Here is a 21307-nt window from a genome sequence, read left to right on the forward strand (position 1 = left end):
GCCTATTTTATGAAACTGTAAAATAAGGGTAGTCATGTATCGCTGACCATCTGACATGACTTGCAAGTCACATGGTCAAGGTCAAAGGTCATTTGAATTCAACATACTAAGGGTTATCAAATGAATTTGTACTTTTTGCCTCTCTTTTGAAAATAAACTATTCATTGTACATGTAGTTGGTTTCAAAGTCAGCAATGCTTCTTGTATCTAAACTATTAAAATTAGGCCTAATTAAAATCATTTACAATATTATTCATTCATCATTTTAAACTTATTTGAATTGGTGCATCTATGAACATACATCCAATAATAGAAAATTTTAGGCATTGATTGATTAAAAAAAATCTGAAAAAAAGTACAGGTAATCCTAGTAACAACATGTGACAGGATGATAAAATCTCTTTAAGTCATTGATAACTTTGTTGGTTATTGTCCAATTTTCTTCAAACTTTTTGATCTGTTCAAAATTTTCTCCCTCTTGTGAAATACACGAATTTCTCTGCCAGAGTACTATAATGTCAAATAAAACTTTATACATAAAATCTCTTGTGACTACATGTAGCTCTTGTGCAACATATAGACCTACTTGCATGAGAGAAATTACCTGAAGCTTTATATGTTTTACCGTTCATTGTTACAGCATATGCAGGAATGCACTGGAGATGCAAAAAATGTGAATATCGGTCTCAGTCAAAGTCATCCCTTCTCAAACACTACAAACTGAAACACGGATGTATTGATCAACATCATCAACAGCCGTGCTTGTACGTGAATTGCCCCTGTCTCTTTCGCACATGGAATGCCTTCAGATCTCACTTGTCGCGTTTTCATTCTGAGTCACACCAGAGGGGGAGTACAAAGGCTGTATCATTATAGATGTCATCTTTGCAATTGCTGTGATCTTGGGACAGAGAAAGAGCTTTTTAAACATATTTGCACACACTTGAAAAACCATGAAACTGTTCCATGTCTTTTCAAATCATGTGAATTTAAGACAAATGTTTATGGGACATTTTGTGCCCATAAGTCTAGAAAACACAACCTTCATACAATGCAAGATTTCAGGCCTGGTATTGTCAAGCATTCTAAAAGGTATATTGAGACTTGTGAATTAGAACAAGAAGCAACTAGTTCAGCTTTAAGTGATACATTAAGTGACCATATAGACTCTTGGGCAAAATCAGACACAGAATCAGAGCCTTCTAATGAAAGCAGAGATATTGAACTCCAGTTAGCAAGATTATTACTCAAGATAGAAAATGTTCATCACGTTTCTGGTGCTGCAATAGATGAATTGCTCGTTGAGTTAAAATCTATTTTGCATTCTGCAACTGTTCCAGCTGTACAATCTGCAATACATCAAAATTTTAGTAAAGAAGACTGTCCTGTGGAAAAAAAGATGTGCAAGAGCTTGCAGAATCTGTATGCAAACTGAATCCAGTCATTTTAGCTATAGAGAAAACTGGACCTTTGTCAACACGCCACAGACGGAAAAAATGTTTCAAGGAAAACTTTGGTTTGGTGGAACCGGTTGAGTACTTTCTAGATGAAGGGCATAGTCGTTCCTTTCAGTATGTTCCAATACTAAGAACACTTTAACGACATTTTGAGAATAGCCAAATCTTACAAGAAGCATTAAAAACAAGTTTGTGTCATGAAGGGAAAGATGGAGTAGGAAAAGTTATTTACCAAACTTATCGTGATGGAAAACATTTTAAGGCAAATGGGCTCTTTGCTGGAGGTGAATTTTGCATTAGTATAACACTTTATATTGATGATTTTGAAATCTGTAATCCCTAGAGGACATCTAGAAAAAAACACAAGGTGTGTGGTGTTTATTGGATTCTTTCAAACCTTCCTGTGTGTTCTCATTAGAGTTCACTGGTTAAGACATTATTGTGAAGTAGATGTACATTCCTCTCCTGTTATAGTGAGACATTCATGATCAAGTACATAACCTTGTAATGAAATCTTTTTGAACATAAGTTATATACATGGACATGTCTGAGACTGGAAACAGGAAAGATACTTCTGCATTGTTTTACAGAAACTTGTTTTAGTGCTCATATAACAGGAGTAGACTGTATAAATATGTATGTGTATTTTTTCACAATCACAACTTTAAGTATGGTTATTGAACCAAGTATTCATAATACACAAAACACACAATCAACATTAGATCACTCGTGAGAAATTTATTTACCGTTTTTGTTTGATTACGTTTTTAAAATCTTGAACTTTTTATTACCAAAGGATATTCAGGTATAAATATTTAATTCAGTTCTACTAAATATACTTAGTTTAATTTATGAAGAAGAGAAAGCAACAGGTAAATGTTACTCCATAATCTTTGTAGAATTTACCTGCTAAACCTAACATACGTAGGCTTTAAGCATATGTAAAATGCATAGTAGCAATTACAATAGATACTAAATTATCCAGTAATTTATACTTAATTTAATTTTGTAAGATCAACATAAACAATGAAGATATTAAGTATAGTCTACTTTTTAAAGCCAAGTAGGACTTACACCAAATATTTTAACCATCAAGTAAATGCAACGAAAAAATTATGTGTGGAAAATAATTAAACAAATGTGAGAACCATTGTAAACTTTACTTAAATTAATCAAGTAAATTTAGAGAACAGTAATGGTGTGCACCGTGTAGATTCTACTTAATCCACCTTATTGCAATTGACAAACGTAGAATAAACCATCTTGTATATGGAACATAAGATATATTGATAAAAATTACTATGGAAAGTGATTCTCCGGCTGGTTCTACTTAATTCATCCTAGTAAAATTAACAAACAAACTTTAAGTAGATTTCAATTTTAGGAAATATTTTTAATAAGTTTTACCTATATGAAATTAGTAAAAAATAAGTGATTAGGTTTCATAATCACAACTTAATTTTGGAAAAAGTTATTCCTACTAAAAAAAAAATAATGCAATCTGTTGAAGAAATTAAATTGAGTAGAATCAACAATTTTTTTTACAGTGTGCATGATTGCTTTTCTTACTGTTGGGTAATTTGGAAATGAACAAAAATGCAATAAATAATTACTTATTTTAAATAGTCACTTAACAGTAATAGTAATGTCAGCTACCGGGGCCTTACTAAGGCATCACTGCATCTTTTAGATACGCAAAAAAATTGACATTCAGGTCAGTAATTGATTCTCGAAAACAATATCTCGACGCCTATAAATATTAATGATGAGATTCATCATGAGTGTAATGAATAAATGTTCTGTGAGTAAACGTGCAACGAGGTTGCCGCTGCTTTTTATTCATCATATTTGGCTATCACGGAGGGACGAGATAATGATATGGTGATTTCGGGAAATCGTGTGGCAGGGAATCGTGTGTGAGTTTGAAAGTGAAATTTGTGATGCTCTTTTTTCTCTCTGAGTCTCTTGCGATTTTTTTTATTAGTATTGGGTGTGACTAATGCTTTATGAAAATTTGTGAGGGCATTTTCATTGACTTTGAATGTATTTCTTCGCTCCTTGCTATTGGATGACTTTTGTTATGCTGCTCCATGTACTTTTTGATAGGTGTGAGGTAATTCTGTTATGCCGCTCTTCGTTGCAGTTTGGACCTTTGACTTGTGACTGCGAGATTTTAATTGTCTTTACACTGCTGCCTAGTTAATTTTATTGTTTACCTTATAATTAGTGATCTTTGTGTGAGGTTTGACTGACTCCTTTGATCTCTTGACTTAAATTTGTTGGAGTGTCAGTTACTTTTGTATTTGTTTTCGCCGTTGCCATAGCATGGATTTAATTTTTAGACATAACTTGCCTTTTCTACTCTAACAAAATCGGGAAATGAAGGTAGAATGGAATGAGCCAAAAGCTAGTTTTTAATTAAGAAAAGGAACAAGATAACAGGACCGGGCTTTCGAGAATGATTGAAAATAAAGGATGGGAAGAAAGATGGATGGCATGTAGCACAATATATTAAAGTCTATCACAAGCTAGCAAAGACCTCCAAAACTCCATGGAGTGGCCAGGGGCTCTTCATCTGTAACCCTCAAAGGGCTATGTAATGGGTCCCTGTAAAGATCGTTCCTGTATTAAGCTTTACACTGACGGAGTGGTGTACGGGGGGGGGGGGGGGGGTTCACAGCAAAAAGGAAATAAAAGAAAATATAGGATCCAACGAAAATAAAGAAATTTTTCGACAAAATTAAATATGATATATTATTTGCTATGAAGGAAAAATCTTTCAAGTAATTATGGTTTCATTTCAAAAGGCCATTTTATCTTTCGGGCTCGATTCGCTCGCTGGCGAGTTTCTACAAATGTAAACACATTTTTATGGTATGCCCCCTCAAGATATATGGACGATGGCGCAACTGCGTAATAGCTGTTATATAAACGCGCGGTATAATTAAAATAGCGGCCATCTGTAAGGTTTAAAAGGCTTAGAAATTGAGAGGTTCCAAGAGCTCCGCTCCCGGACTCCATCCACATAACATAGTTGTATGGAAGGGTTTGGACCATGGCCTAAAAGTTTGACGACCAACCCCTCCCCCCGAAAAAAGGGAAAAGCAAAGGAAAAGTGCAAGATATTTTCATGAATATTACGTTAAAATCTTGAAGTTATATTTTTATAAAAATGTTTTGTTTTTAAACTCGCTCGGGTACTTTTGCCAAATACGCCATACTGGACCCCTCGTTTTCAATCATGAAAAAAATATCTGCTATCAGTGGAGTACAGACAAAGGAAAACAAGAGAAAAAGAAACAGAGAAGGGTAAAATATGAGATTAAAAAAAAAATGATTTTTGTAATAAAAGCGTCAAATTTTTAGCTCACTTGATTCGCTCGCTCTCTTTAAAGATATATTCCAGTTTTGGTAACGATCTCAAAATGACTTTTGACATAATCTAATATAGTGACCGCCCAAGTGTCTGTTTGTATGAATAAAAAATATGTGCCAAAGGATTCTGGAAGAAATTGTGTAATTGCTGAGAAATAAGCAAAATAAGCGCGGATTCGGTCACTTCTTCCGTCGGGTCTTTATTCCAGCAATATTAATACACTGTCCCACGTGTGCCCATCTGTGTTGGTGATCTTTAGTGTGAACATTTTCAGCGTAGATTTCAAGATTTCACAAAGTCCAGTTTATGTAACTGTACCAGATCTAGATCCTCGATGATATTCTGACAATTAAGCCTGGTTTTACAGACTTTCTCATAAAATCAGTCTTTACTGCATCTACTGGCATTTCTCTTTAATAAACACACACACATATATACATATATATTCTTTTTTTTTTTTTTGGGGGGGCCCCTTTACACCACATCGCCCCAATTTTACTTTGTCTCGTTACCCAATTTCCCGTTCATACCATGAAATGACCAGAAATTTTTGGCTTTTGTCCCACCTGGCCACCGACGTCTGTCACACCCCTGGATTAGTTTTAACCTATATATATTTTGATGTGGAATATCTAAATTGAGTCGAATCAATGCCACATCTCTCACAGAGAGCCTGTTCTGAGGATGGCCCTTGCATTTAAATTACATGAATTAGCAAATAAAATATTTACACTGTGAACGAAGTAAAAAAAAAAAGAGTAAGACGATTAAAAATACTTACTTCCAGATACGGTTTCTTAATAGGGCTACGACAAGTATAAACACAATTATCAAGCTCGGCACAGTGACTGAAATTATTATTGTAGTAGTTCTTGTTACTCCTTCTGGTGTGTCTGGATTGAATAAAAATTGGGAGAAACAAAATAAAATAAATGGATGGACTGCAACGAGGACTTACACCCACCATAAAACACAGATCTTTGTTTTTTAGATATATTGTGTGACGCTTTCTGCACAGTGCACTTTTCTTTTGATTATATTGTTGAATTATACATATTGTAACGAAGTCAGTTTATTGTAAACGTGCGTGCGCGTGGCGAGACGGCTGCAGCGCACGGCACGTATGTCCTTCGGTCCATTGAAAATGGTTAGTTGCGGTTTATGAGGCCTTGCGGGAGGACGTACGTGCCGGGCGCTGCAGATGATCTCGAGGTGCCGCTCGTGTGACACAGTATTTTGTATAAGTATAAGGGTAAGTTACCCGGAAATAAAGTGCTGTAACTTCAAGATTGATTTCAAGTATAATTTATATGCGTTGGTTGTATTTATGGATGTGTTTTGGGAGAGATCTGGTATTGGAAGCTGACCACGTGAGTGAATGACACAATTAACTGATCTGGGTCCCGTCTAATGAGTTAATAGAAGAGAGAAAGGAGAGAGTGACGGGAGGGAACCCATCACAGTATTTATTTAGTTATAGTTACCGTAAATATAACTAAATAATTTCAAATGTTAATCATATTTTAACCACGTATGCAAAACTCCTAAGCGTAATTCTGTAGACACATGCAACATTATACCTTATTTATATATATGTAAATACTATGTTCATTTGTTCTGATTTCCTTTCTTGTAGGCCTGACGAAGGCCGATGATGGCCGAAAGCTTGCATTAAAAGAGGAAACCTGAGAGCTACGTCTCACTTGTCGTTATTTCTGTCTTCCAAGTTTATCTACACTAAATGATGAGCGCCTGCACTACTCGTTGTGCTGAGGGCCCCCTTGCATTAATATATATATATATATATATATATATATATAATATATATATATATATATATATAAAATAACACACCCTATCTTACAATAAAATTTAGGGGTGCAGCCGCCCCAGAAAAAAAAAGAAATCACGGGTGCTTTAATACTTCCAGCACACCAGTCTTGCTTCACGGGGTCGTGGCGGTCTAATGACTTCCACGCTTTGCTCTAACAATACCGCTAAAAAATGTTCAAATAAGTTAAAAGATTCACCCTACAAAAAATGCCCTGTCTACAAATGGAAAACACGATGTGGTATTGCTTTGATTTTCATTGTTTGAACAAATATGTCTGGAAAAAAAAATATGTGACCCATTGCAAATTTTCTCAGAGCAATAGAGTTTATTTATTTTTACTTATTTCAAATTGTTCTCATTATGCTTCATAGATATCACGCATAATTCTTAAGATACACTATGGAAGTAACCTGGCCAAATGCTGTTTCTTTTTCTTAATTTGAGCAACGAAATGCTGCAAGTGATAGCGGTTTGTTGACTTAGCAGGAATCGGTAACATTCTAATCCAAATAAGCATATTAAAATGATATTCCTTTAACAAGAATAACATCATTATAGATTAAAACCACTATAGAAGTATATACCTGGGGAACAGTCGAGGTCTCTCAATTCCACCCAAGTTCCAGAAGTTCCATTGCATTGCCATGTAACAGATTCATTTCTTTCATCACACTGTATGGTGACAAGATCTTCTCTTCTGTAGATGTCTTGAGGCATTACAACGTGACCCCTCGGATGAGAAGGCAGACTGCAAGTTATCTCTGATGAAAACAAGAACAGCAGTCAATACCAACGTTTAAATTTTGATATGTTAATACGATTTTAAGCTCTTCACCTTGTTGTTTGATATCCGGCTTTTACCATCGTGGCGATGCAGATAAAATAGCATAAAGGACGATTGGGAAGAAAAATACAACCTAGTTGATGAAAATAGTTGTTGCCAAATAATGGAAACAATTACAATAGAACTATAATAATGAAGATGCTACACCAAATATTTTAAAAGTATATATCATTACTAAAAGAAATGTATCGGGTACAGGGTGGATTCGAAGTTTCATTATTCTTACTTGTGTATCACATCTCTTAATACATGTGTGTGTGTATAAATGGATGTGTTTCGTTGTGTATTTGATGATTGGGTGTGTTGGTGTTTGTAGAGGTGTAGTGAGGATGTGTGTGTGTGTGTGTGTGGGCGTTTGTAATTACAAACGTGGACACTATTTTGAAGCACCGACATTGGAATCGAGGACAATGTGTATTCGTGTGAAAAATGTAAAATGAGAGAATTGATGATATCCCCCACTCGCTATTTCTTTTGCTTTTTTTATCGTTGAATTATATAATATTTCAATTTTTACAGATTTGACAACTAGGACCAACTTGACTGAACCATACATTGGTAAACACTAATAATTATACATGTTCAGGACAAAATAAAACTTTGTTACACAAATGAGAAAATTGGAATATTTCACACTTCATATTAATACAAAAGAAATGGTAAGTAATGTCATCAGTGCCCTCATTTGCATATCGACCAGGATGTGCATATTTCTTGAAATCAAGCAAAACTTTAAAATGTCTTAACTTTCTTATTTTATATCCGATTTTGATGAAATTTAAGTGCTGTGCTTGTTAGATTTTTCTCCTTTTATTCAAATCAACATTTTGCTGCGATGGACTTGTCCTCTAACAAGTATGTGTGTGAGAGGTGGTGTGGCTATGACTGTGCGAGAAGAGTAATTACGAGTTACAACCTCCTACCTGTTTCACAATGCAATCCTGTATACCCGTAGTGGCAATAACATATGTAGTTGATATCCCCAGGTGACGTAACACACAATCCATTCAAACATGGAGTAGCAAAACAAATGTCACCTATTGGACGCAACAACAACAACAACAAAATAATGAATATATGAAAATAATAATTTAATAAATGTGATTTTGTCTATATGTCCCAGAATATCACGTAAAGTAGTACACGTAGGACAGCTCAAACACAGATGACCGGAACATTCTGTGGTAATTGTGAATTCTTTTGATTTTTTTTCAGTTCTATTATACCTGTGATTTTTAGGAAATTACAATCCCCAATCACGACTTGAACGTAGTAGTTAACGGAGTAATTAGGGTAACGCCACTTTGAGGAAAAGAATGATCGCTCCACTGACACCCAACCCTTTGACGCCGGGAGGAGTGGAGAGCTTCTTGAGTGGTTTAACTATTTCTTTGTAGGGTGGTGTAATAAAAAAAAACATTTCAAAAACTACGAAATGTTGATCTACAGATCTATGGTAGTACGGTGATATTATAGCAATTACTTTTAAAGCTTGTATCTCCCCAAAACTAACTGTCAAAGTGAAATATATTGTACCAATTATTGGCTTCAAATTCAAACTTACCAAAGACAGTTATAGACTCCACGTTTAGACTGACAGCACCATCTGCACTTTCCCAAACTCCTGGTTGTTGAAGTCCAAGTAAAGTTTCCACTGCCTTTGATTTTTCCTTCAGGTTATCCCGGTTTGGGTTGAAGATCAGTACTTTGAAATCGACAACAATGCTTCCAGCCGAGAATCCAGTTATGAAGAGATCCCATTCGTCGTCGTTAATCATGTTTATCAAAGCATCATAGAGCTGATGACAAATATTCACATTTTCAATAAAGAGTTGCACATGATTATTGTCACGCATGTCCAATAATCGAAAAGGGACAAAGTACACTATTTTTTTTGTCTAGATTTTTACCCACTCGATAATTACCTATCATAGCTCATACAGTAGGGGAAGGCGGGGGTAAGTTGAGCATAGGGGCAAGTTAGCCACCACCCCAAGGCTAATACCAACACACGTATTTAAATATATTATATAAATAGCAACAATATTGTTAGTCCAGGTATGGATTCTCATTCTTGTCATACTCTTTTACATGATTAATGCATAATTAATGTGTGGATGTGAAAATATCGTAATAAGTTTGGACTGGGGTAATTTAAGCCAAATCAACATGGGGAAAGTTGAGCCATGGTAATTCTTATGGTGATGTATAATAAAAAAAAATAAAAAATGTAAAAAGCCATTGATATGCAGGCAGAAATGAGCAAATTCACATGACAGTTCTTATACTTTTCGAAGATGTTAGTATTTATAGAGAATTAGCAAGTGAAAAGACTTTAAATGAAAAATTGACATCCTGGTTCTTCCCGCATACATTTTATACATAGTTTTTGTGGCTCAACTTACCCCAGACGGTGGCACAACTTACCCCACTGATGGGGCAAGTTGAGCCATTTGACATTGTTTTTTTCGAAGGTCACGATGACTTTCAGCATGGGGGTAGAAAGTTATATATTGGTGAAAAAGATTTCCCAAGAATCAAATTTAAAGGCAAGGTACTTATTTCTACAATATTACTAGTCATATCAATTCTAACATGCAAAATGCAAAAAGTGTCACAACTTACCCCGCCTTCCCCTACATATATATGCGGTATATTTGTGTTTCTTACTTAAATATTAATTCATGGTTTGCTTTTTTATGCCCCCATGTACTTTTATATTTTTATTGCAAAATTTCAGATAAAGAATAGTCACAAATACAAATGCTAACAATAATTGGTGTTGCTGGTCTTCAATGTGACCAGTAGTTATATAATAAATTACAAAATCATTTATGAATCGTAATCGCCAGCAGTTATCCAGGTACTTCCGACGACTGCAGTCCCTCTAAGCTTACAACTAACTCCCCCCCCCCTTCATACATGTCATAAAGGTAAAGAGGTGATCAACTTACGGTTTTGAAAATACTTCTTTCAAGATTTCGGTAATCTTCTGATTGTGGGTCATTCAGCGATTCCGTGAAAGGTATTAATAGACCGTTAAGACGGGATATTCTGATGAAGCCACCGATAGCCATAGAAACTGTCAAAGGGATATGTATATGCGGGGATTAAACAAATACGTTACACATCTATCTGTTGAACTAAAGTGCATTAGTTTTAAAAGGAGTTTTGTTAAAATATAGTAAGAACAACTAGGTTGATGACTTAAATGTCTGTACTTCTTCTCAAATGATAGCATTGTCACTAGTCAAAGCCCGGGTCAAATGGTTTTGCACCACAATTTGTCACCCCTGCAAAAGATGTCGCCTCCCGACAATTTCTGCTGCAAGTGCTTGTCTCAATGTTTAAGAATATTGTATAAAAAAAAACCTAGAACCACAAATTGTCTACGATCACCAGTCTGGTGTCTAGCATACGTGCGTCCTGGGCTCCGTCTTACAAAGACTTACGATTGATCCAATCAATCTTAACTCTATGGAAATCCATCAGTGTCATATTTTTTTTCTACAGGAAATTGGCAAAATGTCCTTCGTAAACAAAAGAAATCACACCCAAACGTCAAGAAATCAATGAATTTCGCACTATTAATGTAGGAAGATTTCCAATTACTCATTCTTTATCATGATTTACAAAACATGAATAGAGTGTCCCATTTTTAGGTGTAAATCTCAAAATTTTCTATTATGGGTTTACTTATATACTTATCATTTTAACGATTACAAAATATGCTTAGAATTTCTATTCTTGAGGTAGAAATGTCAAAATTTTCAGCTCGCGCTTCACGCTTGCGTTATTTGATAGTTTAAATATGGAATGTCTTCATGGCTAACAAGCAGCCGTTACTAGAACCTTTTTTATCAGATCAAATAGTATATTAAAAATTTCTGCTAGCGCTTCGCGCTTGCAGTAATTATTTAGTTGGATACACATCTCGTTTAAGATCACAAACCTGCATTCACAGTATCAAAAAAAAATTGCGGATACTATTTGATTAATAGGAATACAAAGATGCTAGCAAAAATACTTTAGCCTGCAAATGAAGTTGCCCATTATAAAAGAGCTAAAACATTGCAAATGTTGCATTGTGCCAATGAATACCCATGCAAATGTCGTTTCTTCGGGCGAAGCCTTCGGAACAATTACAATAATAGCCAGCTTCTACCAAATTCGTGTCAGTGCAGACTTCATTCACTCCACATGGATTTTCGTGGAAACAACGATCGATTGCTGTGTATGGAAATGAGGAAATAAAGAAACATCATTTTGTGAGTAGTACGGTCGATTATTTTCTTTTCTTTTTAATAAAATTAAATCGTGAAATGAATGTTTAGAGCTTAGGAATAGAAAAGGCATCATACATAACAGTAAGAGTTATTATTTCCTCTGTGATATTAGATGTAGTAGTCACCCCTTGACCTAGACCACAAGCTTCGGTCTCTGTTATACTGGTTGTTTCGCTGAACTCCGTTAGCTCCACTCACCAATTACAGAAACCGAAATTCCAACTCGATCTGTCAGGGTCGTGTGGTCCAGTGATTTTTGATCTCATAATCGCAAGGTTGTGAATTCAAATCTCTTCTCTGCCATTGTATCCACTTTGATAAAGAGTAATATCTGTCGTCTCTAAGGTCGGCCACCATGACTGAATAACCAAGACGTAAAATGTTTCCAGGGTAATTGGTTATATACCAGCTTGGCGTTTACCAGCAAAACGCTGTCATGCCGAGTTTCTACTGGAGTTACCATAAACAGAAGCAGAAACAGGGACTCGTAAATAGACCAATTTAAAAAAACTGATAAAACCGTTTTTATTTTTTGACGTACACAACCTATAATTACGAGCGCCGTAATGATGTTTGGACTAATTTACTTACCCTAAACTAGCGACTCGAAACTGGTTTTAATTAATATCTTCACGAGATTCCCATAGTTCGTTGGACTATGGGTTACACTTCGTAATTCCGAAACACGTAAATTGCCTATACTTCGATGTTCCTCAATCCAAAAACGTAAAAGGGTTCGTAAGCCCGAACATATGTGGCGTTATGCCGAAGGTTCAATAATGCGATGTTCCGAAGGTTCGTTAATCATTTCGTTTTCGGACTAACGAACCTTCAGAATTACAAACCTCATTTTTTTCGGATTAACGAACCTTTGGAATTACGAACCTCAATTCGTTTTCGGACTAACGAACCTCCGGAAATACGAACCTACGAAATAACGAACCTTCGGAATAGCGAAGCTTTGGAATTACGAATGTATGCGAAAAATTAAGACCTAGAGTATAATTTATGTTAAACTTAAAAGCTTAAATCTAGATCAATCTTATCTTCCGAAAGCTGAGCTCACGTAATTCCACATTACTCAACAACACAAATCTAGTCTCCATTTTGAAGTATTTTTGAAGTAGATCTAACATCCTACTGGGGACGAAGTCACTGCACTCTTTTAAATTCCGCGGTCCGGTCCAAAAATTGGTTCCAATCAATATCTATTGTAGATCGCTTGCAAACCATCTAATTGTTAACATATACTACACGAGAGGAAGCTATACACGTATGGAATATATTCACTGGACCAGCTGGTCAATATTCTTTTATCGAACGTGACCGGCCAGGAAAATATACATATCTCATTACAATACATGTACAAAAATCAAGGATGTCTATGTTTGAAATTGTTAATTCCATTACCTGTAGAGCAAGTGCTATCAGTATAACCCGTAACGCAGATACAAGAGAAAGAGTTGATACCATCTACACACGTTCCTTTATTCTTGCAAGGTGATGGGTGGCAGTCGTTGATATCTAAAATGGAAATGTAATCGAGTAGAAAAGTACAAATGGCTATGAACAATACATGTACATCAATTCTAATAATGCCCCTTCCTGATCAACAAAGGCATTTTACCTGAAACTGAACATAACAGCTAAATCATCAATTTGAAATAAATACAAAACGAAACCCTTTCACAGAAAGGGTTGAGTTTAAACAAAAGTAATGAAATAGATGATTGACGTGCATTTTATCTAATGGTTGAGATCAAATTGCAGCAATTATCAAATTATGAAATGGTTCTAGGGAAATAACACGATCCAGCACCCTCCTTCATCCCTTCGTCCCAGAGAAGGAAATTGGATGGCCGACCCAGCCACCAGAAGACATGTGCCACCGCCCCATGTAGGCATTTCTAAACATGAACATGGTGAATCAATCGGAATTACTTATTGAGCAGACACTTCCAGTATAGCCGGGTACACATTCACACGTGAAAGTGTTTATTTCATCTCTACAAGTTCCTCCATTCAGGCACTGATTTGTGTCGCATTCATTAATATCTGCAATAAAAAATAGGATAACAACTTAAACAAGTTGAACGATTGGAAAGAAATTAATTCTTCCTCAGATGCATTGCAACTATGTATTTTTAATTTCAATAAAAAGGAAGTATTTTACAGATATTAAAAAAATTAATAATAAACATAGTTGCATTGCAACTATTCTTTTTTCATTTCAATAAAAAAGGGAAGTATTTTGCGGATATTTAAAAAGAAATTAATGAGGACCAAACATTCTAATTACAGGCATTCTCGTTAAGTACTGGAGAACAAATTAAAAAAAAAAGGTTATTTGTTACCAAAAAATATACATTTAAAATTATATTAAGGCGACAAAGGAAGCACTTAAAAATCACACACAGACATAAATATATTTAGTAATTATTTTGGGGTCTAGAGAATTTAATACACACACCCAGACACACAAACTATTTTGTAGTGTTTGAGAGGGAACCTAACGTTGTAACCATCTGCACATCAAACTGGTTTGAGGAGGAAAAAAGAGAAACATAGATGGAATATTATTAAAGCAAAAATTGAAATGTAGAATCACAAATTTTAACATTGTCAAGGTGATATTACGTCCAATCAGCTTTTACTTACGTCATGGCAAATAAAAATTCATACCAAATTTCATATGCTGAAATAATGTAATTAAATGCATACACGTATGTATGTATTGACAAATTTTTTTAAAAGGTTTTAACAGATACGGATTTTAAACAGAACAAGGATTAGGAATATAATTGTGCACTCACCTATCGTGCAAAAAGACCCGGTGTACCCAGGAATGCATTTACACAAAACACCATCTGTTCCAGAAAAACAAGTGGCACCATTCCAACATGGGTTCGGTTCACACTCGGTGATACCTGAGATTTAAAATCATTAACATTACAAATGTCTTATTGAAAAAAAATACCATTTGAAGTTTCAGATGTGTTACATATTTACACGTACATAATGTTCACAGAGATGAAAAAAAATGTGTTGTTATTCATTGCCCCTCCCACGTTAAATAATGACAGTGCCAAGTTTATGAAAAAAATGAACCCTGTTTAAAACCAGTGAATCATGCAATACCCTTTAGGACATGAACTTTTAAATAATCGTACCAACGAACATAGAGAGCAGAAACACACATGAGTGTAACCCAAGAAAAGAACGGTGATTATCTATTCATATTTTTATCATGTCGCATGATGCATCCTGCTATGTCTTATAGTATTTTTATTATTGTTCAGTAATTCATATACATTGTAAATAATCCTATAGAATTGATACAAGGGGCTTTGTGTCAAAGTATTTGAGATAACTCGTTCTGTCCCAGGGGCTTAAATGGTTGATTTTAATCTGTTCGTGTAATGTTTATACTGAAAAAAATGTGTTGTTCTTTGTCATTTTCTTTGCCGAAGAAATATTTACAATAGTAAGTAAATAATAACATGTTAAACCCGTGTTTTACCGCGTAGTTGATTGAGAGGATCTTAAGGCGTGCTTTGAATATAAAATCAACGAATACATAATTACGCAATGAGCACATGCTTCCAGTATAGCCAGGAACACAGTCACACACAAATGAGTTGATGTCATCTATACAGGTTCCGCCATTCATGCAAGGATCTGATGCACATTCATTCATATCTGCAGAGAAGCACCGAACAACAAACAAAATAATAGAAGCAATGAAAAAAAAGACAGTGGGAAAGAAAAGAACGGTGATTATCTATTCATGTACATCAATCCCCAGGCATCGTTTTATGAAAACGCGACCGTTACTGTAGAAATTTGGCCATTGCCCCCCAAAACAGCCATGTTAGTCAATGATAAGTCCTTAAATTACCTAAATTATTCTTTCTTGATATTCCTACCTTGATGGTACATACATATTTATCAACATGAAGTTGAAAATGTCTGCACGTAATAACGAAGGGTTACTTGTCATTACACAAGCCCCTATACTACATGGTGCATTGGTGGTAATTCCATTCCAGAAATAAATAAAATAAAATAAATATCGGTTGTAAAATTCTGAGGTTATGACATTTTTAAGTTACCCTTATTTTCCACACAATAGTTACATACACAACTCCGTCGCTTGGTTGGGTCAGCAATTTTATAAAACTATGGTAACACCACATATCAAGAAGGAATAACATTTTCTTTTACATTAAAATGAGGAGAGAATTTGAAAAAAAGAAGTAAGGGAGTGATGCCATCAGTCCCGTCATTTGCATTTTGGTAAGGATATGCATTTTGTTGTTTTGTGACACTTGGCAAAAATTAAACTTTCTCATTTGATGTCCGATTTGGATAAAAAATTCACTGTTATGGGTGTTGTATTATTTCCCTTTTTATTTAAATTATTACTATCATTATCATTATTATCATTATTATTATCATCAGTTATTATTATCAGTTGCACCCATCTGGCTCCTGGTCTAGACGATGACCGTTTTGCTTTAGGAGTAATTGGTTTAAAAAATATGAATTAAGAAATAAACCGCCATTTACCTGTTGAACAAAGTATGTCTGTAAAGCCGGGAACACAATCACAGGTGTAAGAGTTTATCCCATCTCTACAGGTTCCACCATTCAAACAACTGCCAGCACCACACTCGTTAATATCTGTAATATAAAAGAGAAACAAAATAGTAGGGGAAGGCTTGTGACACTTTTTGCATTTTGCATGATAGAATTGATATGATTGATAATATCGTAGAAATAAGTACTTCGCCTTTAAATATGATTCTTGCGAAATCTTTTTCACCTATATACAACTTTCTACCCCCACACCGAAAGACGTTGTGAACTTTGAGAAAAAAACATGTCAAGTGGCACAATTTGCCCCATCTTTGGGGTAGGTTATGCCACCTTCTAGGGTAAGTTGAGCAACAAAAACTATGTACAAAATGAAAGCGGGAAGAACCATTTTTTTCACTTGTTAATTTTCTATAAATACGTATATCATCTAAAAGTAAAAGAACTGTCATGTGAATTTGCCCTTTTCTGCCTGCTTATCGATAGCTTTTTAAGGTTGAATTGTTTGTTTTTTATTTACACTACCAAACGAATTACCATGGCTCAACTTACCCAGTCCGAACTTGATGCGATAATTTCGCATCCACACATTTCATATGCATCCATCATGTAAAAGACTGTGACAAGTACGAAGGTCCATTCCTGGACTGACAAGTTGTTCTTATGTCTTTCTCTTTTTATTTTTTTTAAGAGTGTCCTTTCAAACTTGGTTCATAAGTGCCTACCTTCTTTTCATTAAGTTTTTATTGATCGATAAAATGATTACACAAATATCAAAATATAATCGAAATAAAAAACAATAATATAATCAAAATGAATCAGATCAAAGCAGTATTACATGGAATAAAGGAGCTCAGCTAGAAAACAAGTACATCTAATATACAAGCAGTTTCTTACACAAGTACACTGTACATCAGAACACATATTTCCACTTCCTAAAGTGAAGTGCAAGAGTACCTTTCTTTTTGGCAATGCGATATTCTGTTTCCTTACAAGTGTTCAAATAGACTTTAAAACGATGAAATGAAGGAATGTTATTTTGAATTTACATAAGTAAATATGATATTTGAATATCAGGAAAATATAAGTGATAAATTTGTAATCTTTTACTCCAAAAATCTTTTCAAAGGGGGACGGATTAAAAACCTTCTTGGTATGTCGTTTTTATGTGTTCTTATATGTAAAGACGTGTGTGTGTAGAAAACACTTATCTATTTCACCCCTTTTTTTACTTTTTTGACCGAAATTTGTTTTTTCCCTCTAAAAACTACTTTTTGTTTTACAGTTGAAAACAATGTGGTGGGGTTAAGGGCTATGTAATGAGTCATCAATACATGACACCTCCATAATTTCTGACTCATTCATTATTGGCCTGGGGGTGGTGGCTCAATTCCCCATATGCTAAACCTACCCCGCCTTCCCTTCATCTCGTACTATAGTCAATGGAATACGATTTCAGAAGATTTATTATCAAAATCAGAATCAGGCTAGCAATGGTGCACCTGATTTTAGTAACATCATCTTTGTATAACCTATTCTTGCTTCTGTTCAATTTTATGTTAGACAAGATTTAAGGAAATGTTAGCAGCATAGTTAAACTGAAGTTTGCAATGAAAAGTGAAGTTGAAATTCTTTCACTTGATTAATGTATAAAATGTACAATTATGAAGATATGAAATTTTGCAAATACCTATCGAGCAAATACTGCCAGTATAGCCAGCAACACAATCGCAGGTATAAGAGTTTATTCCATCTCTACAGGTTCCACCATTCTTACAACTGTCAGGGTCACAATCATTGATATCTGTAATAGACGGACAAATTGTGGAACTCATCGTTTATTCATTGTAATGCATATGTATATGTGAATCACAAAGTCACTACAATAGTGTAGCGATTGCGCACGTTTTCTTCGGAGATAGTACCGTTATATGATTATTTGATATTTTGTTTAAAAAATGAAAACAAAAATAACTTCGATTTTTTTTAATTGATAATACATTTTGCATGTACCTATTAACATGATTGAACTAATCATTTCAGTAAAGCCGGGAACACATTTGCAAGTGTAAGAATGTATTACATCTATACAAGTTTCCCCATTCATACATTACTGTCAGGACAACAATCGTTGATATCTGTTCATAAGGCAGACAAACACAGTGCTTTACCCAATGGCTATTGTCTTGTTACATAATCACTGTAATATCTAAAGAAATGCACTGAACAAAAAAAAAAACCGTATAGAAGATTTCAGTGGAAACAATCCACATTCAACCCAACCAACACTCATTTTGAAAAAGTACAAATAAAGAAAACAAATTATCATTTACTTGTTGAACAAAGTGCACCTGTAAAGCCAGCAGCACAATCACAGGTGTAATAGTTTATTCCATCTCTACAGGTTCCTCCATTCAAACAACTGTCAGGGTCACAATCGTTGTTATCTGTAATGTAAGACAAGCTCAACACGTTACTCAGTGGATCTATCATATTTGGTTACAGTCACTGCGACTCGAGATAAACTTAAAATATGAATGTGCATTTGGGTCGAGTGACGACGCAATGATTCGCACGAGACAACGTCCTTAATATTTGAGAATCATCAAATTGCATCCTCCTGTCCAGAGACTATTTCGTGCACTTGCAGATATATATCTCCAACCCTAGCCCGTTTTCCTGCTCTGTTTTTTTTTCTTTTCATTTGATTGATTATTTCAGCAGTAAAAAATAATTGGTTCAACGAATTATGATTGGGTGGTTTAGATTTACATTTATCAAGTGTTTCAGGGATATTTTTTCTGACGATTCTTTGCTGTTAAACCAATGCTGTTTTTAGTTCAATCGGGGACATGAAGATACCTAGAAGTCAAGAAATCTATATTCAATTAATTCCAAACTCTTTGTGACAAAATAACAAATACAGAAAAAAAATGGATTATCTTTTACTTGTTGAGCAGAGTGAGCCTGTGAAACCAGCAACACAATCGCAGGTAAAGGTGTTTATTCCATCTCTACAGGTTCCACCATTCATACAACTGTCAGGGTCACAATCGTTGATATCTGTGATGAAAAGCCAGTACAATTAGTGCAATACGTGTTGGCTAAATTACTTTTACAGTCATTTTAATGTTTATAATATATATGTGTGTGTCTATATATATACATGAAGCAGATACAGTTAACTTAGTCTAACAATAATGACTTCACTTTGGAACCATTGTATTCTGAATTTACATACAAACAAGGAAAATAAACAAACACACGAGACAGGATATTTCCATAATCAATGAAGTTAAAACTCCGTCGCTTAAATAATGCATGAAATGTGTAAAACTAAATTGATGATATGTTTGGCAAATTCCAATCGAGGAAGTTCCTCAAGTAAAGCCGGGAACACAATCAAAGGCGTGAAAAGTGACATTCTATACCATATCACAGATTCTTGAATGACAAGACCGCGATCGTTAATATCTGCGAAAATTAGTGCTGCAGTAAACCAAAAGTTACGTTTAGTTTAGTATTTAAAACAGAAGTATAATCCATTTTTGTATTTCTTATTTCGAATAAGACAAGATAAACAAGATCAGATGTAACTGGATATTCCAATGATTAAGAATTGAAGTTAAATCCCCGTCGCTTACATGTAAATGATGCATGAAACTTCTAATATGGAATAGGGTACCGGAGTGGGACATCACGATGTCATGAGATCAAACCGCCTGGTTATAAACTGAGTCGCAGATGCACGATCGTATATACCCATTTGTATTTTGCAAATCAAAATGGTGATGTGTTTGTCCTGGTTGTTACCATTAATCTAAGAGTCATAACAGGGCGCCGTTTCATAAAGCTGTTCGTAGGTTAAGAACGACTGTGGTAAATGCAATAATAAATTGACGATGGTTTAGCGCGTAAGAAAGGATCACCAGTCGTTCATAAAGTCACTCCTAACTGACGAACAGCTTTAAGAAACAGCCCCCGATATAACTATTTTGTTTCGAACCAGGCCGCTGTGACACCATGGCAACTGATGTCATCGCTCCGGTACTGACAAATTTTGCAAGTACCTGTCGAACAAATACTTCCAGTAAAGCCAATAATACAGTCGCAGGTAAAGGTGTTTATTCCATCTCTACAGGTTCCACCATTCAAACAACTGTCAGGGTCACAATCATTGATATCTGTAATATAGGACAGAACATAATTGCTTTACTCATTTCCTCTATTACATTTGATCTCAGTGATTGGAATATATGTACATGCATAGTTGAATGTAAATACTCAACATCTAGCAGTTACGAACATTACTTTGGTACTATTGCCGTTTTAAAGGCATCCAATTGATGAATATGACGACGATAATAACGGAGTAACTCGTATTTTTGTATTACTAAAATAAAAACAAAAGAAAAATAATAACAGCAACCGAAACGGGACAGTACCTTGCAGTAATAAAAAAGTCAATTCTTATTTCCTTAAACACATATTTAAACTTCAGAATTCGGCAAATACCTATTGAACAAGTACTGCCAGTAAAGCCGGGAACACAATCGCAGGTGAAAGAGTTTATTCCATCTCTACAGGTTCCACCATTCATACAACCGTCAGGGTCACAATCGTTAATATCTGTAATGTAAAAGAGCCAGACTTACAACTTTTAACCATTGGCTAAATTATATTTTATTATAGTCATCACGAAGTTAATAGAGTAGAATACGGTAAATGCAGAAATTAGCATTTTGGTCGGGCATTGATGTAATTATTTGCACGAGACAATTATCACTGATATTCGAAAATAATACATGTATTATCCAATTGCATTCCTTTTGCCCATAGACAACCTCGAGCAAGTGCACAGATATTCCCGTGTACCTTTTCAAGCGATATATATATGTATATATACGGAAATTA

At 34.9% G+C, this 21307-nt stretch overlaps 1 protein-coding gene across 1 annotated transcript in view; it reads right to left on the reverse strand.

Annotated features, from left to right (window-relative positions):
- Nucleotides 1-5257: 5257 nt before the first annotated feature.
- Nucleotides 5258-21307, reverse strand: part of LOC121419629 (fibropellin-1-like) — a 41060-nt gene continuing 25010 nt past the window's right edge. The window contains exons 14-29 of the mRNA XM_041614086.1: nucleotides 20909-21022; nucleotides 20464-20577; nucleotides 19343-19456; nucleotides 18727-18840; nucleotides 18084-18197; nucleotides 16367-16480; nucleotides 15383-15496; nucleotides 14611-14724; nucleotides 13739-13852; nucleotides 13208-13321; nucleotides 11613-11741; nucleotides 10466-10593; nucleotides 9076-9310; nucleotides 8435-8548; nucleotides 7252-7428; nucleotides 5258-5726 (exon numbers count right to left, since the gene is read on the reverse strand). Of these exons, the coding sequence (XP_041470020.1) occupies nucleotides 5611-5726; nucleotides 7252-7428; nucleotides 8435-8548; nucleotides 9076-9310; nucleotides 10466-10593; nucleotides 11613-11741; nucleotides 13208-13321; nucleotides 13739-13852; nucleotides 14611-14724; nucleotides 15383-15496; nucleotides 16367-16480; nucleotides 18084-18197; nucleotides 18727-18840; nucleotides 19343-19456; nucleotides 20464-20577; nucleotides 20909-21022 (2039 nt within the window). The 3' untranslated portion in view covers nucleotides 5258-5610. The remainder of the gene's footprint in view (nucleotides 5727-7251; nucleotides 7429-8434; nucleotides 8549-9075; nucleotides 9311-10465; nucleotides 10594-11612; nucleotides 11742-13207; nucleotides 13322-13738; nucleotides 13853-14610; nucleotides 14725-15382; nucleotides 15497-16366; nucleotides 16481-18083; nucleotides 18198-18726; nucleotides 18841-19342; nucleotides 19457-20463; nucleotides 20578-20908; nucleotides 21023-21307) is intronic.

The sequence above is a fragment of the Lytechinus variegatus genome, chromosome 8 (genome assembly GCF_018143015.1).
Source record: "Lytechinus variegatus isolate NC3 chromosome 8, Lvar_3.0, whole genome shotgun sequence".
NCBI lineage: Eukaryota > Metazoa > Echinodermata > Echinoidea > Temnopleuroida > Toxopneustidae > Lytechinus > Lytechinus variegatus.